Source organism: Eulemur rufifrons, chromosome 6 (assembly GCF_041146395.1).
Source record: "Eulemur rufifrons isolate Redbay chromosome 6, OSU_ERuf_1, whole genome shotgun sequence".
Classification (NCBI taxonomy): domain Eukaryota; kingdom Metazoa; phylum Chordata; class Mammalia; order Primates; family Lemuridae; genus Eulemur; species Eulemur rufifrons.
This window is the reverse complement of record NC_090988.1, coordinates 89,259,990-89,283,465: the sequence shown is the minus strand read 5'-3', so window position 1 is coordinate 89,283,465 and position 23,476 is coordinate 89,259,990. Positions and strand designations below refer to the sequence as shown.

General features: G+C 40.6%; 1 protein-coding gene across 7 annotated transcripts in view; it reads left to right on the top strand.

Annotated features, from left to right (window-relative positions):
* The window catches only part of AMBRA1 (autophagy and beclin 1 regulator 1), a 144,735-nt gene that overhangs the window by 23,624 nt on the left and 97,635 nt on the right, over positions 1-23,476 (top strand). For 3 of the 7 annotated variants that reach the window (XM_069471294.1, XM_069471292.1, XM_069471289.1), the window contains 2 exons: positions 11,327-11,413; positions 15,477-15,656. The exons of 1 other annotated variant lie outside the window; for it this stretch is intronic. In XM_069471294.1, the coding sequence (XP_069327395.1) occupies positions 11,327-11,413; positions 15,477-15,656 (267 nt within the window). The remainder of the gene's footprint in view (positions 1-11,326; positions 11,414-15,476; positions 15,657-23,476) is intronic. 3 more of the 7 variants (XM_069471293.1, XM_069471290.1, XM_069471291.1) reach the window with 2 other exon arrangements.

Here is a 23,476-nt window from a genome sequence, read left to right as displayed (position 1 = left end):
AGAGTGGAAATTGCAGTTTCTCTACTAATTGTACATTAGGTGTCATTTATGACAATTTCATGTTGTCTAGACAGAGGGAAATGATGGCAAAATTATCCCAGTGGCATCAAATGCTGAGTCCAGAAGGAATCAGGGTGGTTGTTGAAGTCGAGATCGGGATCGAAGGACAAATGGCATATCCCCGGAGGAGAATCAGTGAAAATCAAATGTCATCAAGAGAAGCAGTTCAGAATGAACCTAGGATATAGGAAAAGTGATTGTATACTCTGAGCTTTGTGTTAGCTCAAGGGCTAACCGTGGGCTGTTTGGGGGCCCAGCTGGAATCTTTGCCCTCTTGTCTATTTCTGTAGACTTGAGAAAACTCATTACATGAACAGATATGAGCTAGGAACCTGCCTCTTTGCTTCTGAGTAATAAATGCCCTAGCCCACAGTGCTTTCCTTTTCCTTCATTCTCTTGTAAGTCTTAATTTGCTAACTCTCTTTGCCTTCCTGATGCTGGCCCTAAGATCTTACTTCCTATTAGAGAGTATAGTGTTAGCAGTAAACCAGGATCAAAGGCCTGTCACTTCTTAATGAATGGCCTTGGTCAAGGATTTTTAAAGTTTCAGGTCAGGAATGGGAATGTGAAAAACTATCTTAGAAGACATTTACAAGTTTGCTGGTATCAAAGCAGAAAATGATTCTACCAATATATTATTTGTAGAATTAATAGGTCTGCAGGTAGACTTTTAAGGATTTGTCTGTCATTCTGAATAAAATTAGCTAAGAATTAAAGATTGTGGAATTCTATAAATCTCTTCTTGAATTCAGGGGAAACTGGTCAATTAAGATGCACTGCCCAGGCCGGGCGTGGTGGCTCACGCCTGTAATCCTAGCACTCTGGGAGGCCGAGGTGGGCGGATCGTTTGAGCTCCGGAGTTCGAGACCGGCCTGAGCAAGAGCGAGACCCCATCTCTACTAAAAATAGAAAGAAATTATATGGACAGCTAAAAATATATATAGAAAAAATTAGCCGGGCATGGTGGCGCATGCCTGTAGTCCCAGCTACTCGGGAGGCTGAGACAGGAGGATCCCTTGAGCTCAGGAGTTTGAGGTTGCTGTGAGCTAGGCTGACACCACGGCACTCACTCTAGCCTGGGCAACAGAGTGAGACTCTGTCTCAAAAAAAAAAAAAAAAAAAAAAAAAAAAATGCACTGCCTCTTAATTAAGGCCTTAATTAAAGTTATATCCTAGCTACTCCTTGTGGGGGCACATGTGCATGAAACTATCAGAACTAGCTGTGGAACTTTTTTTCATACATTTGCTCTTACTAATCCTCTGGTGAAAAGCCTCTGGTCTAAATCTCTGGTTTAAAAAAAGGTATGTGGTCTTTGAGCAGACCCCCCTAGTCTCCCAGAGAAAATGGATTTGATTAGAGTAAAGACATCTATGTCCACTTGGGCCTTTGAGTTTACATGATGACAAGAATGAGTTTTTATTATAAATTGAAGATTTATAACTATATTGTATGTGTTGAGGGTATATAAGAGCTAAGCATAGTGTCAACCAATCATTTTACAAATGTATTAAAAATAACTGCCCACCAGACAGCAGAGGGTCAGATGTTCCCAGAGAGATCGGGCTGACTTTTCAGGCAAGACTTTTGTGTAGTGAGATACATGATTGCACAACATGTATAAATTCTGTTTCCAGCCTCTTCCTTTTTGGTGTCTGTGTGATTATGTTGTGCTCTGATGTTTTACCATCTATTGCTCACTGCCCAGAGGCATTAAAGAATACATTAATGTTTTGTAAAGATGTTTTAAGCTTTTCTGGTGAAATCTCTTGTTTTAAACCCTGTGAATTGTTTATGTTTGATGGTAGTAAAATAAGGTGCATCTGTACCATAGGCACTGTGAGCTCTTTCTGTAGTATGTCTGGTTTCTTCCTGAAGTTAGCCTTTTAGCAGTGCCACCGTGCCTTGGTCCACCCCACAGCAGGGGCAGGAATTGTCTGCCAGGCTCTGCAGGCAAGTGCATCACATGCTCTAAGTGCACCCCTCAAAGTAGGGGGCCCTGCAGCGATCAGATGAATGCCTATCGCTGGATAACTTAAACGATAATTGCTAGTGTGTGAAATGGGGAGGCTTGGATGCCTCTGCTTTAAAGCAGAGATGTCAATTTGGAAATCATAATAGAAGTGTCGTTTCAGAACACACAATTATTTTTTGCAAAGAATAAGGGCTTGTCATCTCCTCGCCCGGGCATGCGCTGAGGCAAAGATCTGGGGCTTGCAGAATAAGATTCAGAAATGAAGAAAGCAACAGTGCATTCAAGTTTCTTTGGCCTCCTGCCCCTTCGTTCCCTTGCAAACATTGCCCTCTTTCCCCTGTGAGGTCTCTTTTGGCAATATACAGTCCAGAAGCATCAGTGATAGTTTCCCAGGCAAGTAGCCAGCCTCTGACTTTATGATTTAATGAGCCTCCCAGGGACCAGACTGCACTGCATTTATCAGGGCAACTATGTCAGCACTTTAACCTGAGTGGCTTAAGTGACCAGAGGGATGAAGGATGATGTAAGCGGTTTCTGAAACCCTTGTTCCTACAAGAATTTTAGTGGGAGTTTTTGGGCATCCAGCAACCTTGTCTGAAAGTCATGGGATCAGTGGGGGCAATCAAATATGTCTCCTTGCTTATTTTTCCAATCCTAGTTAGGCCTGCTGATTCATTCACTTAGATATTTATTGATCTCATATTACATGTTAATTAGGAATGTGAGGTTTCTTTTTTTTGAGATAGGGTCTCGCTCTGTTGCTGGGGCTAGAGTGCAGTGGTTTCATCATATCATCACAGTTCACTGCAATATCAAACTCCTGGCCTCAAATGATCCTCTTGCCTCAGTCTCCCAAGTAGCTGGAACTACAGGCATGTGCCACCACACCTGGCTAAGTTTTTTGTTTTTGTAGAGACAGGGTCTTGCTGTTGCCCAGGCTGGTGTTGAATTCCTGGCCTGAAGGGATCTTCCAGCCTGAGCCTCCCGAGCTACTAGGCTTACAGGCATGAGCCACTGTGTCCAGCCAGGATATAAGTTTTGATGAGGATAAAAAGATAACTTGGAGTCAGTACCTGTTTTCGTGTAGCTTGTAGTCCAGTAGCAGAGACAAGACATACTTATAAGTAATTGAAGTACAAGGTGACTTAGGAGAAGGCCCCTTAAGAGAGATACAAATGGCCAGACGCAATGGCTCACACCTGTAATCCTAGCACTCTGGGAGGCCACAGCAGGAGGATTGCTTGAGCTCAGGAGTTCAAGACCAGCCTGAGCAAGAGCGAGACTCCTTCTCTACTAGAAGTAGAAAAATTAGCCGGGCGTGGTGGTGCACCTGTAGTCCCAGCTACTGGGGAGGCTGAGGCAGGAAGATCACTGTAGCCCAGGAGTTTGAGGTTGCAATGAGCTGTGATGACTCCACTGCACTCCAGCTTGGTCAAGACTCTGTCTCAAAAAAAAAAAAAAAAAAAAAAGGTACAAAATGCCATGGGGGGCCGGGCGCGGTAGCTCACGACTGTAATCCTAGCACTCTGGGAGGCCGAGGCGGGTGGATCGCTCGAGGTCAGGAGTTCAAGACCAGCCTGAACAAGAGTGAGACCCCGTCTCTACTAAAAATAGAAAGAAATTATATGGACAACTAAAATATATATATACAAAAAATTAGCCGGGCATGGTGGCGCATGCCTGTAGTCCTAGCTACTCGGGAGGCTGAGGCAGTAGGATCGCTTAAGCCCAGGAGTTTGAGGTTGCTGTGAGCTAGACTGACGCCACGGCACTCACTTTAGCCCGGGCAACAGAGTGAGACTCTGTCTCAAAAAAACAAAACAAAAAAAAAAAACAAACAAAATGCCATGGGGGATTGGGAAAGAGAGGGTGAACTTCTGGCTGGAGGACTCAGATAATTTGAGCATTGAGGGATTTTTACAGGGAAGAGGACTTTCCTAGAAAGAAGAAATGGCCAAGATAAATACATAGGTGGGATAGTGAAGGTGTGTTTCATTTACCTAGAACAATGGGATCCCTGAAGGCAAAACTGTTTTTTTTTGGTTTTTTTTCCTTTTTTGAGACAGGCTTTCTCTCTGTTGCCCTGAGTAGAGTGCAGTGGCTTCATCATAGCTCACTGCAACCTCAAACTCTTGGGCTCCAATGATCCTCCTGTCTCAGCCTCCTGTGTCGCTGGGACTATAAGCACGAAGGCCCATCTAATTTTTCTGTTTTAGTATAGAAAGAGTCGTCCTCTTGCTCAGGCTGGTCTCGAACTCCTGAGCTCAAGTGATCCTCCTGCCTCAGCCTCCCAGAGTGCTAGGATTACAGGTGTAAGCCACTACACCCAGCCCTAAAACTATTTATTTTTAATAATAAAATAATACTGAGATGTTCTTTGTCTTTTTCACTCTCATTCTTTTACAAATATACTGTGGAGTTTTCTACAGGTTCCATGATATGTACTGAGATTACCACTCTGATGGCTAATGGAATGTGTTTGTGTCTTAGAAATATCTCAGATTTAATTTCAAATATGATGCATATTGATAGATGAAACCCATATAAACAAAAGCTCTTTGAGATCTTCATAATTTTTAAGAACTTAAGGGAAACATTGCCCTCTTTCCCATGAGAGGTCTCTTTTGGCAATATACAGTCCAAGAGCATCAGTGGTAGTTTCCCAGGCAACTAGACAGCCTCTGACTTTATGATTTAAATGAGTCCTGAGACCAAAAAATTTGAAAACCACTGAACTAGAGTATATTGTATATCCAAGAGGAATGAGAAATTTGGCTGCAAAGCTTTGAATGCTGAGCTGAAGAATCTGGATTTTTTTTACTAGGCAGAAGGTAGCTATTAGTTTGGGTTTGGCCGTACCAATGAATTGAAATAGCAGATGCCATACAGACACTAAAGCTAAGGAAGTTATTTATTAGGCATGGGGCATCAGTGGCATCTTCGTCGCTTCCAGAAGCAGGTGTTCCCTATCAATAGAGGCCACAGATTCCTGGCAATTGACTCTTTCCAATGGTTGGAGAAGGTCTGAACATGTTTGCTTTAGGATATTGATTTTTTTCCATGTGATCTGACAACCAGTTAAAAGAATATTTTTAAGGTATAATTATTTAGTAAGGAGGAATTGTCATTGGCTTGTTTATTCTGTCTAGACTAGTACCCAGATTTCTGCGTCTCAACCATGGTATCCATTGAATTTGAAGTAAAGGATCTTTTCTTTTAGATGATCTGTCTCTTCTCTCCTGACCACTTTTTTCTTTTCCAGATCTTCCACTACTTTTTATTGTCTTCGTCATCATCAAACAGCTGATCAAGGGAACCCATTTGCAGATATTCAGAATATAAATCAGGGAAGAAACAAATAGCTATATTCATTTAAAGTGTTAGGCATTTTACAACGTGAATTGTGTACCTGTTAACTTCTTATTTCAGTAAGGCTTAGTATTCATTTTTTTTTTTTTTTCTTTTGAGACAGAGTCTCACTCTGTTGCCCGGGCTAGAGTGCCGTGGCGTCAGCCTAGCTCACAGCAACCTCAGTCTCCTGGGCTCAAGCAATCCTTCTGCCTCAGCCTCCCAAGTAGCTGGGACTACAGGCATCCACCACCATGCCCGGCTTATTTTTTCTATATATTTTTAGCTGGGCCGCTAATTTCTTTCTATTTTTAGTAGAGACGGGGTCTCCGCTCTTGCCCAGGCTGGCATCGAACTCCTGACCTCGAGTGATCCACCCGAGTTGGCCTCCCAGAGTGCTAGGATTACAGGCGTGAGCCACTGCGCCTGGCCTTAATATTCATTTTTTATGGTTTCCGTAGTGCATAATGCTTTCATTTCAAGTTTTTCTATTCTATCCTTAGTTATTCCACCTTATCTTTCAAGGAATTTTATGTAAGCAAATATTTTAGAGCCTGGGTGGGCAAACGTCTTCTATTAGGTTGGAGCACAAGTAATTGCAGTTTTGGACCATGAATTTTAAATCATCATAAATAGGCTCAAACACATCTTTATTTATCAAATAGGAACCATTACAATCAACACGTTTTTGCCAACGAGAAATAGGTTTGTTTATTCCTGCAGCATAAAATTCCATGAACTCTTGGAAAGCATTTTCTTCATCCTGATGGTTGTGGAAGCATTTTCCAGTCAGGTGAATATGGCGGATGAGGCAAAACTTTGTAGACCAATTCGTTCAACTTTTGAAGTGTTGGTTGTGAGAGGTGCAGTCAGGTGTTGTCATGGAGAATTGGGCCCTTTCAGTTAACCAATGTTGGCTGCAGATGTTGCAGTTTTCAGTCTATTTGCTGAGCATACGTCTCAGATGTAATGGTTTTGCTGGGATTCAGAAAGCTATGGTGGATCAGACCGGCAGCAGACCACCAAATATGGCCATAACCTTTTTTTGGTGCAGGTTTGGCTTTGGGAAGTGCTTTAGAGCTGCTTCTTGGTCCAGCCACTAAACTGGTCATCCCTGGTTGTCATATAAAATCTACTTTTTATCATACATCATAATCCAATTGAGAAATGGTTCATTGTTGTGTATAAAAAGAGAAGACGACGCTTCAAAATGATGATTTTTTTGATTTTCTATCAGCTAATGAAGCTACACTTACTGAGCTTTTTCACCTTTCCACTTTGCTTCAAATGCTGAACGACCATAGAATGGTCGACCTTGAGTTCTTCGGCATCTTCTCATGTAGTTGTAAGAGGATCAGCTTCAATGATTGCTCTCAATTGGTCATTGTCAACTTCTGACGGCCGGCCACTGAACTCCTCATCTTCAAGGCTCTCATCTCCTTTGCAAAACTTCTTGAACCACCACTGCACTGTACGTTCGTTAGCAGTTCTGGGCCAGATGCATCGTTGATATTGCGAGTTTGTTTCTACGCTGCTTTACGACCCATTTTGAACTCGAATAAGAAAATCACTCGCATTTGCATTTTGTCTAAGATTTCCATAGTATAAAATAAATATAAAATAAACCGCAAGTAATAAGTTGTTAGCAAGAAATGTGCATTAAAATGATATATAACATAACCACATTTATTTAGGAATGTATTCCAATATCAAAGGCAAATTTCAACAATGCTAAAACCGCAATTAGCTTTTGCACCAACCTAATTTAAAGGGATAGGAGGTAAATATTTTAGGCTTTGTCTCTATCCAGATTATTCAACTCTGCCTTGCTAGCTCCAAAGCATCCAGGCAATATGTAAATGAGTGAATGTGGCTGTGTTCAGATAAAACTTTATTTACAAAAACAAGCAGCTGACCCAGGGCCTGTAGTTTACCAAAACTTTAGAAGCATTAGGGCTATGTAAAGAAATCCTTTTTAAAAAGTAATTCTTTTGACAATGAATGGCTGCCTCTGTAGGTTCAGTATTTGACTTTTAAGTTTTTGTATATTGAATATTTTTCTTTTGAAATAATTTCAGACTTATAGAAAAGTTGCAAAAATAGTACAAAGACTTCCCATATACCTTTCTTTCACATTCCCTGTATGTTAACATTTTACCACATTTATCATTCTCTTTTTTGCTCTATCTATGAATATGGTTGTGCTTTTATGTATTTATTATATTTATATTTTCTGTATTGTTATTCTATTCTTTAAGTATTGAATATTCTATTTTTAATTTTTAAAATTATTTTCACTTTTATTTTTAGAGATAGGGTCTTGCTCTGTTGCCCAGGCTGGAGTGCAGTGGCACAATCATAGCTTACTGCAACCTTGGAACTCCTGGCCTCTGGTGATCCTCCCGCCTCAGCCTACCAAGTAGGTAGGATACAGGTGTGCACCACTGTGCCCAGCTGATTCTTAAAATTTTTTGTAGAGACAGGGTCTCACTATGTTGCCCAGGCTGGTCTCAAACTCCTGGGCTCAGATAATCCTCCCACCTCAGCTTTCCAAAGTGTTGGAGTTACAGGTGTGAGCCCCCACACCTGGCTGAATATTCTTAAAGTAGTATATAGTTTGGTAGAGCAGTGGCCTTCAGACTTTAAAAAAAAATTACCTCTTTTAGTAAAAGTCTTCTGAGTAATCCCCGTGTGTTTTATATACATTATGATTACATATTATAAAGAAAAGTTGTAATATTTTTTTCCTGCTCCACAGTGGATCAAAATAGCATAACCCTTCGTGTACCTCCCTTGGATACTACTGGGATAGAGAATGAGCCAGGCAAACTTGTAGAGAAAAGAAAGGGGTTTTTGTGTTTTTTTTGTGTTTGTGTGGGTTTTTTTTTTTTTTTTGTCAGATCTTCAATGACTCTTTAAAACATTTCTAAGTTGAGCTCATAGGTCAGAATGAAACGGTAGCTTCAAAAGTTTGGACAAAGTTGTCTAAGCTCTCCCTGATTTCATATTATCAAATTGCATGGTAGATCATTAAGTCAAAGTTTTGGTGACCAGAGCAGAAGGTGTATGGCTGCCTTCCCATTCCATTTTCTCCTGCCATTTCCCATTGACAGCTTTCTGCAAGAAGCGAACACTAGGAGAGAAAGATCTTTCTTTGAGGCTCCTAGGAACAGTGGTGGTGATGTTTACTTGTCTAGTAACTTTAGTTCTTTCTTTATTCCGCACCAATTGGAGAAGTCTATTTTTACTCCAGATAGTACTTGTAACTGTGAAGAACTTATGTTTCATCAGTGATGTGAATATGTGGGGAGGTGCTATTCACAGTGATTGGCTTTCCCGATTTAGTGTATTAGCAGTAAAATGCCATATATATGTGGCTTGCCAGTCCCACTCTATTGTCTGGGGAGCAAATGGTGCCAACAGATTCTATAGTAAGTAGGCACAAGGGAAGCATGTTCCAAAAGAACCTCTTCAGGAACTCTCCAAAGGCAAAGCCTAACATTTTGGTTCTACTTTGATTTCAAAGAAGTTAGAGTGGGAAGTAGACTTTGCAGAATTAGAAAATGGACTCATTAAAATTGAAGTTATCTAATTCAAACTCTTCCAGTTGAGGAATTCCCTTTATAGCATCTATGGTAAGTCATCTTATCTCTGTCAATACTGTCATTGCCTTGGCATAGTAGGGGACATTATTTGCCTCCTAAGTTATGATTGTTTTCCAGGTAGAAGTACTTAAGAAGGATATATTTTGGTCAATCTGGAGGATGCTCTTTGCCAAAGGGCCTCTGCTTGCTAAGCAGCCATTTGGAGGCTAACATGGCAGGGCTCAGTGATATTCAGGACTAACTCCAGAGCACTTTGGGATGGAACAAGCTTCTAGGTATTCTAGGGCAGTCAACTGTTCCCAGACTTTGCTTCTATTCTTCAGCTCCCACCCAGTTCCTAAAGAACTAGTTCATTAGAAATAAATGCGGAATATATAAAATGGCCTAAATGACTTGAGTACACACTGCTTTCAAATTTTTGCTTTTCTTTTTTTCTCCAGACTATGTACCTTTCACTACCCCTAACTCTCACTAACATTCTTTATTTCAAAGACTGAAAGACTAGGAAGGAAAAGAAAAACTTTCTGCCAATTAAACTGTGTTACACAATCGTAAGATGTACCCCAATTTCAGACACATTAAAATGTGAAAAGAAAAAGTGTGATAAAATGTAGCATTTCTGCTGCTGTAAACAGTGATATTACTGAAGATTCAGGCTTTCAACCAGAGAGAAGGTGTATGTTATTACATTCTTCTTTTCCTCATTGGCTACATTGTGTTCTCTCCATTCAGTGGTAGGGTTGTTATAAGTGTCTAAGTGTGGGGATATAGACCTTGTCTAGATAGAAAACATCATTTAATGGCTGGTTGTCCTAGGCAGGCCAGGTTGTAAGGCAGGTTGATAGAGCCTTTGCTCTATCTCTCCCTAGGCTGTTAGGAGAAATGTTGGGGTGGGCCAGTTGCTGGGATAAAGTGACTGCACATGACTCTACCTATAGCCAGCTGGTTTTAATAACAGTGAATTAAATTAACTCAATTGGAAAACATTGGTAGCTGCTGTCCATATCCTGCAGGTCTGCTTTAAAGAAGAGTCTGGCAGGGAGCTGGAGACTTGTTCCTGGAAGAGGCAGGGAAGATGCTGCTGGAGAGGAATAATACGCATTTCTTTCAGAGACCATTTCCTTTGAAACATGTTCTACGGCAGGAGCTTGATTGGCTGCCAAGGCACATATGAGTTGAGAGGCACTGTGTCAGACATGGCAAACCAGCGAACCCCTGGGCCATGTTTATCATATGTGTTTTAATTGGCCCTTGTTGTACAAAAAGGAAAAAAAAAAAAAAGATCATAGCTAAAATCTAACTCTTTGGAGAGTGCATGCAGAAGTCCAGATTTCTGGCTTTTTTTCCTTAAAAAGTAGTAAGACCCAGCAGTACTGAGCCCACATTCTAGCATGGCTGGAGCTGAGTGATAGGACATATATCTTCCTGTTTGCTAAGCGCCATTGCTGGCAGTGGATACAAATGGACTTGTTTCCTGGCTGTACCCTGGAAGGTCCTGCATTTTGGAGTTAAGAAAGGGCCTCCTTTCACTTTGGAGTACTGGCACTATCACTTAATAGCTGTGTGCCACAGGGTGATATACTTTAACTGCTAGGCTCAGCGTTCTGGTGAACATAGTAATGCCTACCATTCTGGGTTGTGGTGAGGTTTAAACAAAGAAATACATGTGAAGTGCTTAGTATATTGCTTGGCACCAATAAAGTGCTCAATGAAATGTGTGGGTATCACATATGACTGGTTGATTTCATGATTAGGCTAGATTATATAAGTAAAAATTTTTGTCAGTTGTTAAGAGAGCCTAAGGAGTACTCTCTCTTTTTGTGTGTGTTCATTTTTAAAAGTTGATATATCATGGTTGTACATCTGAGGAGCACTGTTTCTTACAAAAAGGGTATGGGCAGGGCAGAATGAGTAGAAAGAAGATAGGTGGATAATGGATTATGATGGCATGGAGAAACTGAATGCCAAGATAAATAAATGTTGACACTATGTGATGATCTCTGTGTGTGCCTAAGTTTTCCCTCCTGTGTTGATCCCAACCTCCTATTTGTCTACTGGAGGTACTGCAAATAGAAATAAGATCATGTCTCTGAAGCACTTGTTCATTTCTCCCTGACGAGCAATATTCAGCATACTACAGTGGCCATATCTAGTGTGGGAGCTCTGTAGCTCTTCATTTGTCTCTACAAACTTAGCTTGTAGGAAGGGTGTGATCCCAGATAACAGGTGTTAGCTGACTGCAAAGGGGGATGTTATTTATCCCTCCCCCATTTTTCCTTATGAATGACCTCTGAGTTGGTAATTGACAGGGATTATTGCCATTTTTTTAATCTCTGCTAGGAGGCTGCTGGAGTCTTCCCTCATTTCATTATCCCGTTATGATGGAGCAGGATCCAGAGAGCACCCAATTTACCCAGACCCAGCGAGGTAAGGCCAAAGTGAGAAATGGCACTAGGTGGGGGGAGGGGCGGCCCTTGGCGTTGCCAAGCTCCATTCTGTGCCTCTCTGGTCCTGGTGCTCTTTTATTCTTCAGTTACAGTTTTCAGACAGGTGGTTCAGGTGATTGGGAAGTGTTGCAGGTAAGTGAACAGTATCTCTGGTGACAGAGGGTTGTGACTGAGCTCTTGTCCTTTGGGGCTCATTTGTGCAAGCTGGGTACTAGAGGAAGAACCTGAGGAGGCCACAGGCAGAGTCATGGGAAATTCTTTTTCTGCTGGCCAGGGAGGCCAGTGCCCTTCAGACAGACAGCCAATGGGGAACAAAAGTTTGTTTTTTTTTTATTTGTAGGGAATTACTTATAAGATAAACAAACAAAACCCCTATTTATTGTCATTTGAGAAGGAATCTAAAATATCAAAGGGCAGAAGTCTATCTCCTTTAGATGTTGAAATATTGGAGACTACCTGAAGGAAAAGATGACTGAAGAAAGAGTAATTGTATAAAACTACTTGGCATTTCATTAAGTGCTTACTTTACTCCTAGAAGATATTTGAAAAGTTCTTGAAGAAATAAAGAAAAAAACAACACTCAGATGAATTCAAGGCCCTCCCTTGCCTGATGCTGGTAACTAAGGACCTAGGATGGGATGTTCATGTATAGTATTTATCTGTAGAGAGCAGCTGCTTGGGGCTATCACAGCTGAGTCTACCAAATCTGGTAGTGATCTGAAAAGGCATAACCTACACGTTATTTAAGCAATCCTGGAGCACATTGTGAGGCTTTGCCAAAAGAAAAGGGTAATTTATAATGGTGGGGTTGGTAGGTTAGCAGTATAGGTCAGTTAGCTAAACAAGTTTTGCTCTAGGTTACAAATTGCAAGTCCACCTGGAAAAACCTTTAGACCAAGTTGATTGCAAGAATATTAAATGATTTTGTTTTTGCCGCAGTTATATCGTGACACTGAGCATTCTTTCTGAGATACAAGTGAAAAAACTCTCCATTATTCTCTTAGTTCTTTTTCCATACCCCAGAAATGACAAATTTAAGGATCAGAGAACATAGGAATTGATGACTTTAAAACAGGTAGGCAACTTAGATGATGACTGAAGCAAGGAAGTTTATGTTAGTCTCTGTGTTTGAAAGCTTTAAGCCCTAAATATAAGGAAAGACATTTTTCATATGAATCAAATATTTTGCAGCAGTGAGATACAGAGTTCTTGGTATAAAACAGTTTCTTTTAGGTCAGCAATAGGAGTCTCTAATTAGAATCTCAATCCCCATAATTTCTAACCTTGCAAAGTTCAACAGGGATTATTAAAGACAATTATTTGCCCTCTTTTCATGTAATAAATCTGTTATTTATTCCTGCTCTGATCTCTTTATCACAGAAAGTATCATACTTTGTGGTATTGGGATTTTTACATTTTCCTTTTGAACACAAAGTAGGTTTTTTGGAGGAGAAAGTGTTCTTCCTTGAAGAAAACTTAGGGATTTATTTAAACATTTTCACTTGGAACACTTTAGGGTTGTTTGATGATTTTACAGCTCTTCATAGGGGAATGATTGTTACTAACTCATCACTGGTTGTTTAATTTCTTTTTCCACTTAGGCTTCACGCTATCCAATATGTATAGGTCAAAGCCTTTGTGAGATATCTCATCATTCAGATCCTTAGCTTCCCTCTGGAAACCTAAGAAGACATGGCTAGGATGTACTTGTATTTAATAATTGTGTCAGGAATCCTTTTTTACCATTGATCTATAATTTCATAGCTTAGGGAATTCCTGTCCTATTGTGAAATTAAACAACTAGGGTTACCTAGTGCTGAAATTTTGTCCCTACATAAAAGGACAATCTTTATTATCATCAGCATCAACATTATTTCTACCTCTGTCACCAGCAATCTTATAATGATTCCATTAGTTAGGATAGGCTATAAACTGAGGAATGAATATACTTACGGTCATTTTTCAGAATCAGTTCCAAAAAAAGGATCTTTCTCCTCTTGAAACTTTTCTCCTATTACATTCTTTTCTAGTCTGATTGACTTGAGAATTTAGCTAACAGTGCTTGGTTTCTGCTGGAAGATTTCTGTATTTTTAGTAGATATAAGAACAACTCGAGCATTGACTTCTGTTTGTTGAAAATTTAGGATTCTGTGATTCATGTTTGCAAAATGCTTGGGAACAGAGGTCCAAAGGGATAATGAAAATTCCACCAATGAGGCTTTAGGAAATAGTTCTGTACTCTGATTATCTTGGTCAAGGCATCTATGCATACCCTGCCCACTTGCTACACGCAAAGGTAATTTGGATTCAGCAGTGCTCAGTACAGTATATTGTTTTGTAACACAGACATTTGGATTCTGGAGATTGTTAGCTGTCCTGCTTGGGAATTCCATCGGCTAGTTGGCTGGTAGGACACCACCTTTGGTGACAGGCATTTCGGAGGCAGCCTCAGTTCCTATAGCAGTTGACTGCAGGATCTTCTTTGGCCTGCGTCAGAGGACCTCTTTGTAAGATGTTTGCAAATAGCTTTTTATACCCTTTGGATATAACTATTTCTGTTTCCATTCTCAGTGTTTTCAGATTTCCATTAAAGAAAAAAAAAAAAACCCAGAAGATACATGCTTTTTCTGTTTATATTCAAATGTTATAGAAGTAATAAAATATAAAAGTCCCCAGGAACCCTTGTTAGGATTGCTGTGTCTCCTTTTAGTTTTTCTCCTAATCGCAGAAACATATTTTTGTATATATAGACCATTCTTCAAAATTTTTCCCACTTAAAATTTTATTTTTAAGGGCTTTCCCTGTGAGTACTTTGGGATAATTTATTCTTTTTAATGGCTACATAGTATTTCTTTGTATGGCTATAGTTTATTTAATCCGTTGCTGGACATTTGAGTTGTTTCTCAGTTTTCCACCAGTGTTGACAATGTTGCAAATCAACTTATGTATCTTTGTAACCTTGTGTTTTGTTTCTGTAGGATTAAGTTCCTAGTGGAATTATTGAGTTAAAATGTGTGTGTCAGGCAGGTATTAAGTCTTTGAAATTTCTCAGCAATCCATTCAATATTATCATATAAAACATTCTTCTTTTATTATTCCTCATGTTTTGAGTTTATAGCCTCAAATTATATAACAGTGTTGTGAGAAATGGAGGAAAAACTTGAGAAAGAAGGGAATGTGGGGAATTGTATGGGACCCTAGAAGTTTCCATTGAGTATCTCAGGATACTTGAGCCATAATTTGAAGAATATAGATCTAAGCTAATTATTTAGTGGATTAGCCATAGTAAGGGAGAAGAAAATTGAATAACTGTTACCTTCTGTATTGCTTAGTGCTCATGTATCCTCTGATGCTGATTATAAGATATAGAAAATCTTTTTCTCTGTTAGATTTTCTGTTCTCCCAAGGATATTTTACTCTCAGTCTCTGTCCTGAGTATTTTTTTCATGTTATAAATACCTATCATTAATCCATAAGGGAGCGATAAGAGATTCCAAGAGATCATTTTAAGGAGGTAGGACAATCTGGAGCTATGTGTACTTGCTGGAGAAAAAAGAAGTCCTGGTGAAGATACCTGTGGGTGCCTTCTTGAATTATCTAATGCTTACCATCTCCTGGCCTGTTTTCTCGTCTATAAAATGAAAGTCTAGATGATTACTAAGGTCCCTTTCATTTCTTACATTTTGAATATGGATGATGATCAAGGAAAAGCGAGATTCTGTTTAAAGGACACTCGGAGAGGCTAAAAGGAGTCCCTTAAGAAGCTAGAAAGACAGGTCCAGTATTATCCTCTTGGGAAGGGGGAGCTCTTCATCAGAATATGACTGACTAAACTGCCTATTTGCCTTATCACAAACAGAAACATTGGTGATAGTCTGATATTCTGCAGTACAAACCTCCTGGTGAGTTAAATGCCTTTTATTTTTTATGTCTCCAGAGTTCTCCTCAGCAGGGAGATGCCATAGGAGAGCTGGATTTACTGTCTTTCATAGTGTTCCCCACATTAGTGCTAGTTTGTGTTTGTCCATCTCTGTCTCTCTCAGATTATCTCCTGCTGCATACTACGCCCAGAGGATGATCCAGTATCTCTCACGGAGAGACAGTATTCGCCAGCGCTCTATGCGCTACCAACAGAACCGTCTCCGTTCTTCCACCTCCTCCTCTTCCTCAGACAACCAGGGTCCATCAGTAGAGGGAACCGACTTGGAATTTGAGGACTTTGAGTAAGTACATACTCAGCTTGCTTTCTTCCCTCTCCTCCAGTTGGCTACTGTCTGAGCAGCAATGGTGGCCACTCCTTCTTCCAACCCCTAAGTTATTATTTATGAGTAACAGGATGAGGGTGAGGGACTGAGGGTTGAAATGCCCAGAGCACTTCTACTTCTGGTAGTTGCATTGCTGATTCACCACAGCCTATGGGCAGAGACAGCCCATTGGCCCCACACCAGAATCAGAGAGGAGGGCTGCTGTTCTTCAGGCAGCATTCATATTTCCCTTTGGCATGTACAGTGACTATGGAAATGCTTCTCATGGATTGTCTTCACAGTATGGGGAGGCAGGAGGGTTGATGTTTTTTCTCTTAAGCAGAGTAGATGTGGAGATGTATTCTTTATTTTAAAATTCTCGGATTTCCCTAAAAGGATTTTCTTATTGCCATGATCAAACTGATTCTTTGAAGTCCTGCTTCCTTGCTTAAATTTTCTAAGTCTCTTCCAGGATCCCATGAAAGTTGCCTGCCAGATTAATGTGATGGGTTGAGAGGTTATTCCTTGCTTCTTTTGGTCTTTTTGAGTAGTTGGTGGTGGGGGTGATGAGCTAAAGGAACGGGTGGGCCCCAGGCTCCTGGATGCTCTCCAGCCAGCCCTCCTGCTGGGCGTCGCTTTCTCTTGACTGCTGTTCCTGACCATTCTAGCTGGTTATTGTGTTTCTTTCCATCTTGAAACTGAGCTTTCCTGACTTGTGTCAAATTGGACATTTGGGTCTTGTTTTGATTCCTATATTTTGGTATTCTCAAACATGCAAACCAAAAGAGAGAGAAGAAAGTATTTTTTTTCCTCCTTTCTTTTTTTGCTGGCGTTATTGAAATAGGACAGCCTGTCAGTCATTTCTCCCCCTACCCCTCTTCTATCCTGAAATAGCCTGGCCAGGTCTGGGGTCTTAGGAGTTCTTGCCTCCCCCTCAACCTTCTTCCTCTTCCTTAACTGAATGGATAGTTCCCTATGAACCATGTTGCAACAGAGCTTTATGTTTGAGAAGCCTCTTTGCCAAAAGGACAAAGAAAGTGGGAACAATCTTTGTACCAATTTGCCTTCCTGATGCTGTCATTAAACGTACTAGCACTTGCGTTCTTGGAAGCAAAGGGAAAACCAAGTGGGAGGTTTATTTGTCTGAGAAAGATGTAAATGAGAAAGAAATGCAGGGATGGCCTGAAGCAGCTGTCAATGTGGCAAATGGAGCAGGGGTCGCGGTCCCTGCTTGTCTACTATGGGAGAAGAGCAGAGCTACTTTCTGACTCTCAGCATGCATCCTCTCCCTTCTGTCTACTCTAGGGCGAGGTGATGCATATAACAGCAGTACAGGGAACAGAGTGTCTCCATTCACTTAGCCAGACAGACACTTGTGAAATATGTTCTCCTGTAGATATTATGACTTTTCCAGGACCAGGATCTATTCAGGGAAGCAGTTTAAACATACATGCTGAGGCTGCTGGCACTTAGTGCTGCTGAAAAGCCTGGGTGGCTTTTACTCAGTAATGCCATGGAGCCCTGGAAGTCAGTGCTGTGGATTGCCTAGCCCTCTTTCCATGCATGCTTGAAGTCTGTGTTGCCTCTTTGCAGTAGTGAAATATGGGGCTCATGCCTTTGAGCTGTATCTTGCCTCGTGACTTGTCCTTCACAAGGGAGTTCTGGGTTAGTTTAAAATGTTCTGTTCTCAATCTTACCTTCCCTTTCTTCTGCTACCACCTCCTCCTCTCCCCTTCCTTCCCCCTCAATTTTCCTGTGTCAGACTGCCTCCTCCTTGTGCTCCCCCAACCCACCTGTGCTTTCACCCCAACCCCCTGGCTTCAGCACGACCTGAATTTACATTTCCTTCTTTACCTTTCATGAGCTGATTACCATTGTTTTTTCCTAGGGGTCTAATCCTCCCTGGTTAGTAATAATGGGCTAATTTCTCTAATGCCCCTCTGAGAGTCCCTGCTCTGGGTGTTTGCCTTTCTTTTTGGGCTGATGTAGACCAGAATGTTGTTTTTAATAGCAGCTCTGGATTAGTCACTTCAGTGTTAGTAGTCCAGGTCTCCTAGTGAAGGATGTTGCTGGCTGGTTGATGCTGATTTACTTTCTGTTCATTCTTTCTCTGTCTCCTTCCCTGCCCTCTACCCCACAGTGTACCCTGAGTGCTGCTGTTAATCTCCAGGCACTCTGAGGAGGAAGAGAATTAGGAATAAGGAATATACCATCCCATTTTAATTTCTCTGCCCCAATCCTTTCCCTTAGGTTTGATAACTAGAATGAAAGTTAGAGGCTTGTATAGTCATAATTTATAGTTTTTTCAGATACAGAGAGGTAAGGTACCTACGGCCCAAAATCCTCCTAACAGTTAGGGTACCATGAAGAGTGATTGTTTTTTATTAGGTTTCCTCACCTTCAGAGCACATCATGCTCCTGCCTTTGCTACCTCACTTCGACCTCTTCCCTGTCCTATTTGTTATACATCCTGGTGTATAGAGTCCCTGAAAAACCAGGGAGCCATTACTCAGATTCCATCTTTTTTGGTTCCCTTCCACTTGACCATATCAGATATGTCCAAGATTAGAGAACAGGAGCAAGCATATTTAGTGTCTGACTATTATTGTCCTGCAGGTTTAAAAACCTTTAAAAATGATGCACAACCATTTTTGAGCCCTCCCATAAGCTTGCTGTGGAAGACCATTGAGATCTATCTCTAGGGAAGATGATTGGTTGGCATCAGGTTAAATTTTCGGTTCTTTTGTGGTCTGGATTAATGACCACCTTCCCAGGCAGGCATCTCCTGCCATTCATCTCTGTCTGCAGCAAGAATTGAGACTGCAGGATCCCTGTGTTTATCAAAATGCACAAACAGGACATCCAGAGAAACCTGCTGTTAGCAGGTCTCTCCTGAAGCCTTCAGCAGCTGTCTTTGTATAAAGATGTTCATAAGCAGGGTAAAGGTGTGGCTGCCAGTGACATTGCTGTCTGCTTGCTGTCAAGCCCAGACCACCTACTAGAATGTAGATGGCAAATAAGCATAAGGAAAACTCACATTTTCATGTTCACCATCCCTTTGGAAAGAGGGAGGGGAACTTTTATAAAGCCCAGATCAAGTGTTATGTCCTAGTAGTTGCTAAGACCTGCAAAAGAAGTGATATGTATGCCTTTATGACTATTTTTCTGGGTATCTTTGCCCCTTTCCTCATATTATCAGTTATTCTAAATGTAATTATAATCCCAGAATCATCCCCAGCTCATATTCTTGCCCCCTTCTGTAGCTGCTTTGCTTTGAAGCTTCAGATTAGATCAGCCACAGATATCTCCACCATGCATGCTGGCCACTGAGTAATTATATTCAGCTTTTTTTTTCTTTTTCGTTTTTTGGAGGTAGGGTCTTGCTCTGTTGCCCAGGCTAGAGTGAGGTAGCGTCATCATAGCTCACTGCAACGTCAAACTCCTGGGCTTAAGGGATCTTCCTACCTCAGCCTCCTGAGTAGCTGGGACTAGTGCCATCATGCCTGGCTAAGATTTCTATTTTTTGTAGAGATAGGGGTCTTACTAAGTTGGTCAGGCTGGTCTTGAACTCCTGGTCTCAAGTGATCCTTCCATCTCAGTCTCTCAAAGTGCTAGGATTACAGGTGTGAGCCATCGTGCCTGGCCTATATTTAGATTGTTAAACTGTTGCTAGCACAGAAGAGAATAAGTCCCTCATTCATAATTGTGACAGTGGGCTATACTTTGGGTTTCTGCCTGGGAAAATCATCTTAGTGAGAATTCTAATCTTTCAGCCTTAAGATGAAATCTCTTTAGGTCTATTATATTTATTTTCTTCACTCTTCTAATTTATCTGGTTGTGTCTGGGTAAACCCAGAAATCCATATTGTGGCCAAATTTAGGCACACATCATTTTATTGGGATTTGCTTTAATTGCGCTTCACAGATATTGCATTTTTTGCAAATTGAAGGTTTGTGGCAACTCTGCGTTGAGCAGTTGGCACTATTTTTCCAACACTTTGTGCTTATTTCATGTCTCTGTGTCACATTTTGGTAATTCTCAAGATATTCCAAACTTTTTCATTATTATATCTGTTATGCTGATCTGTGATCAGTGATCTTTGATGTCATTATGGTAATTGTTTGAGGGTGCCACAAACCATGCCCATATAAGATGGCGAACTTAATTGATAGATGTAGTGTGTGTTGTGACTGCTCCACTGAACGGCCATTCCCCTCTCTCTCTCCCTCTCTTCAGGCCTCCCCTATTGCCTCAGGCACAGAAAAATTGAAACTAGGCCAATTAATAACCCTATAGTGACCTCTAAATATTCAAGTGAAAGGAAAAGTTGCACATCTCTCACTTTAAATCAAAAGCTAGAAATGATTAAGCTTAGTGAGGAAGGCATGTTGCAAGCTGAGATAGGCTGAAAGCCAGGCCTCTTAATACCAATTAGCCAAGTTGTGAATGCAAAGGAAAAGTTCTTCAAGGAAATTAAAAGTGCTACTCCAGGGAGCACATCAATGATAAGAAAGCAAAACAGCCTTATTGCTGATGTAGAAAAAGTTTTTAGTGGTTTGCATAGACCAAACCAGCCACAACGTTCACTTAGCCAAAGCCTAATCCACAGCAAGGCCCTAACTCTCTTTAATTCCATGATGGCTGAGAGAGGTGAGGATGCTGCAGAAGAAAATAGTAAAGCTAGCAGAGGTTGGTTTGAGGTTTAAGGAAAGAAGCTGTCTCCATAACATAAAAGTACAAAGTGAAGCAGCAAGTGCTGATGTAGAAGCTGCAGCAAGTTATCCAGAAGATCTAGCTAAAATATAACATAATTGATGAAGGTGGCTACACTAAACAACAAAGTTTCAATGTAGATGAAACAGCTTTATTTTGGAAGAAGATGCCATCTAGGACTTTAATAACTAGAGAGGAGAAGTCAATGCCTGGCTTCAGAGCTTCAACGGACAGGTGGACTCTTTTGTTAGGAGTTAATGTAGCTGGTGACTTTAAGTTGAAGCCAGTGCTCATTTACCATTTCAAAAATCCTCTGATCTTTAATAATTATTCTAGATCTACTTTCCCTGTGCTCTGTAAATGGAACAATAAAGCCTGGATGGCAGCACATCTATCTACAGCATGCTTTACCGTATATTTTAAGCTCTCTTTTGAGACCTACTGATCAGAAAAAAGATTCCTTTCAAAATATTACTGCTCATTGACAGTGTACTTAGTTACTTATGAGCTCTGATGGAGATGTACAAGATTAATGTTGTTCTCATGCTTTCTAACAGCATCCATTCTGCAGCTCGTGGATCAAGGAGTAATTTCAACTTTCAAGTCTTATTTAAGAAATGCGTTTTGGGCCAGGCACGGTGGCTCACGCCTGTAATCGTAGTACTCTGGGAGGTTGAGGCAGGAGGATTGCTTGAGCTCAGGAGTTGAGACCAGCCAGAGCAAGAGCAAAATTCTGTCTCTACTAATAAAAAAATTAGCCAGTCACCCTGGGGTGCACGCCTGTAGTCCCAGATACTCAGGTGGCTGAGGCAGGAGGATCGGTTGAGCCCAGGAATTTGAGGTTGCAGGGAGTTACAATGATGCCACTGTACTCTACCTGGGGTGACAGACCGAGACTCTGTCTCAAGGAATTAATTAATTAGTTAACTAATTAAATTGTTTAAAAAAGGAATACATTTTGAAAGACTAGAGCTGCCATAGATAGTGATTCCTCTAACTGGGCAAAGTAAATTGAAAACCTTCTGGAAAGGATTCACCATTCTCGATGCTATTGAGAACATTCATGATTCATGGGAGGATGTCAAAATATCAACATTAACAGGAATTTGGAAGAAGTTGATTACAACCCTCATGGATGACTTGGAGGGGTTCAAGACTTTAGTGGAGGAAATAACTGCAGGTGTGGTAGAAATAGCAAAAGAACTAAAATTAGAAGTGGAGCCTGAAGATGTGACTGAATTGCTGCAATCTCATGATAAAACTTGACTGGATGAGGAGTTACTTCTTATAGAAGGAAGTGGTTTCTTAAGGTGGAATCTACTCCTGGTGAAGATGGTGTGAACATTGTTGAGATGACAACAAAGGATTTAGAATATTACATAAACTTAATTGATAAAGCAGCAGCAGGGTTTGAGAGAATTGACTCCAATTTTGAAAGAAGTTCTACTGTAGGTAAAAGTCTATCAAACAGCATCGCATGCTATAGAGAAATCTTTCATGAAAGGAAGAGTCAATCGGTGCAGCAAACTTCATTGTTGTCTTATTTTCAGAAATTGCCACAGCCACCCCAACCTTCAGCAGCCACCACCCTGATCAGTCAGGAACCATTAACATCGAGGCAAGACCCTCCACAAGCAAAAAGATTACAACTCACTGAAGGCTCAGATGATCGTTAGCATTTTTTAGCAATAAAGTATTTTTAAATTAAGGTATGTACATTGTTCTTTTAGACATAATGCTATTGCACACCTAATAGATTACAGTATAGTGTAAACATAACTTTTATATGTACTGGGAGACCAAAAAATTTGTGACTTGCTTTATTGCAATATTCACTTCATTGCAGTGGTCTGGAACTGAATCTCCAGTCTCTCTGAGGTATGCCTGTATGCAAAAATGTTTAGTTGTGAGTATGATAATTATTTCTGGGTGCCAGAGATCTATTCTGGTTCCTTAGTTTGGCATGATATGTTCTAGCAGTACCACATACTCATGTACAGAGGAGACTCATGTAGCAAGAGCTTTTCCTTTTATGGTCCCCTTGCCAGACACCTTCTGGCAAGGAAGTTATTAAAAGGTCTTCTTGGTGTATCATGTAGCTGAGGAGAGTTCTGAAGGCTGTATGTAGCTCAGCTCTGCTGTCTGACTGGGTGTGGCATAGAGGAAGTTGCTTGCCTTTAGTTCACAATTTAATATTCTTCATCTGCCCCATTGATATAACTGAAATATGGTTGAGCTGTGGCAAAAAAAACAAAACAAACAAACAAACAAAAAGTTAGAAACCAGATAATACTACTCTCATCAGGTGATAATCCGGCTATGTGAGACTTACATCAAGTTCTCCTGGGTGGAAATTCCAGCAAAGTGAATGAAGCCAGATGTCCTTGGTGGTACTTACTCCTGCTCTCTCTTCTGAGCCCAGAATTTCCAAGACTTCTGTAGGAGTCAATATCTAGTCTCTAATAACAAATATATACGTTGTAGCCAAGAAAGGGAAGGGTAACTTGGCATCTAAAATCTTTGGAGGGGGATATTGTCTACTTCATTTTGAAATGGAGTTGCCTTTGTCTTTTCTGTTGTCTTATAAACCGTAGACTCTTTAATATTGGAAGTACAAGAGAAACTCTAAGGAAACACAACTGTACAGTTATAATTCTCTTTACAGTATGGAACCTGCTAAAGCAGTCAGGAATCAGCCTCCCATCTACATATATTGGATGGTAGTATTATACAGAATTAGTTCATGAAGTGGGATGAGGTAAAAACTGTTCCCTTCCTATTTACCAGAGAATCTTAAATAATTTCACTTATTTGGTTTTTTTAGTGGTTGATTGTTTTTATAAGTTGGACTTATAAAAGAGAAAGCTGTGAGTCTTAAAATAGGGTGGTTCTGCAGATATATTTAGGAGGGAGGCAAGTACAGTAAGTCCTCCATGGAAACAAGGACTTTAAGTAAAACAACTATAATGAAACCAGTTTTACCATAGGCTAGTTGATATAAACAAGAGTTAAGTTTTTATGGTGTATTTCTGGTCACAGATATATCACCAAACTTCTAAATAAAGACCCCAAATATTTATTTCTT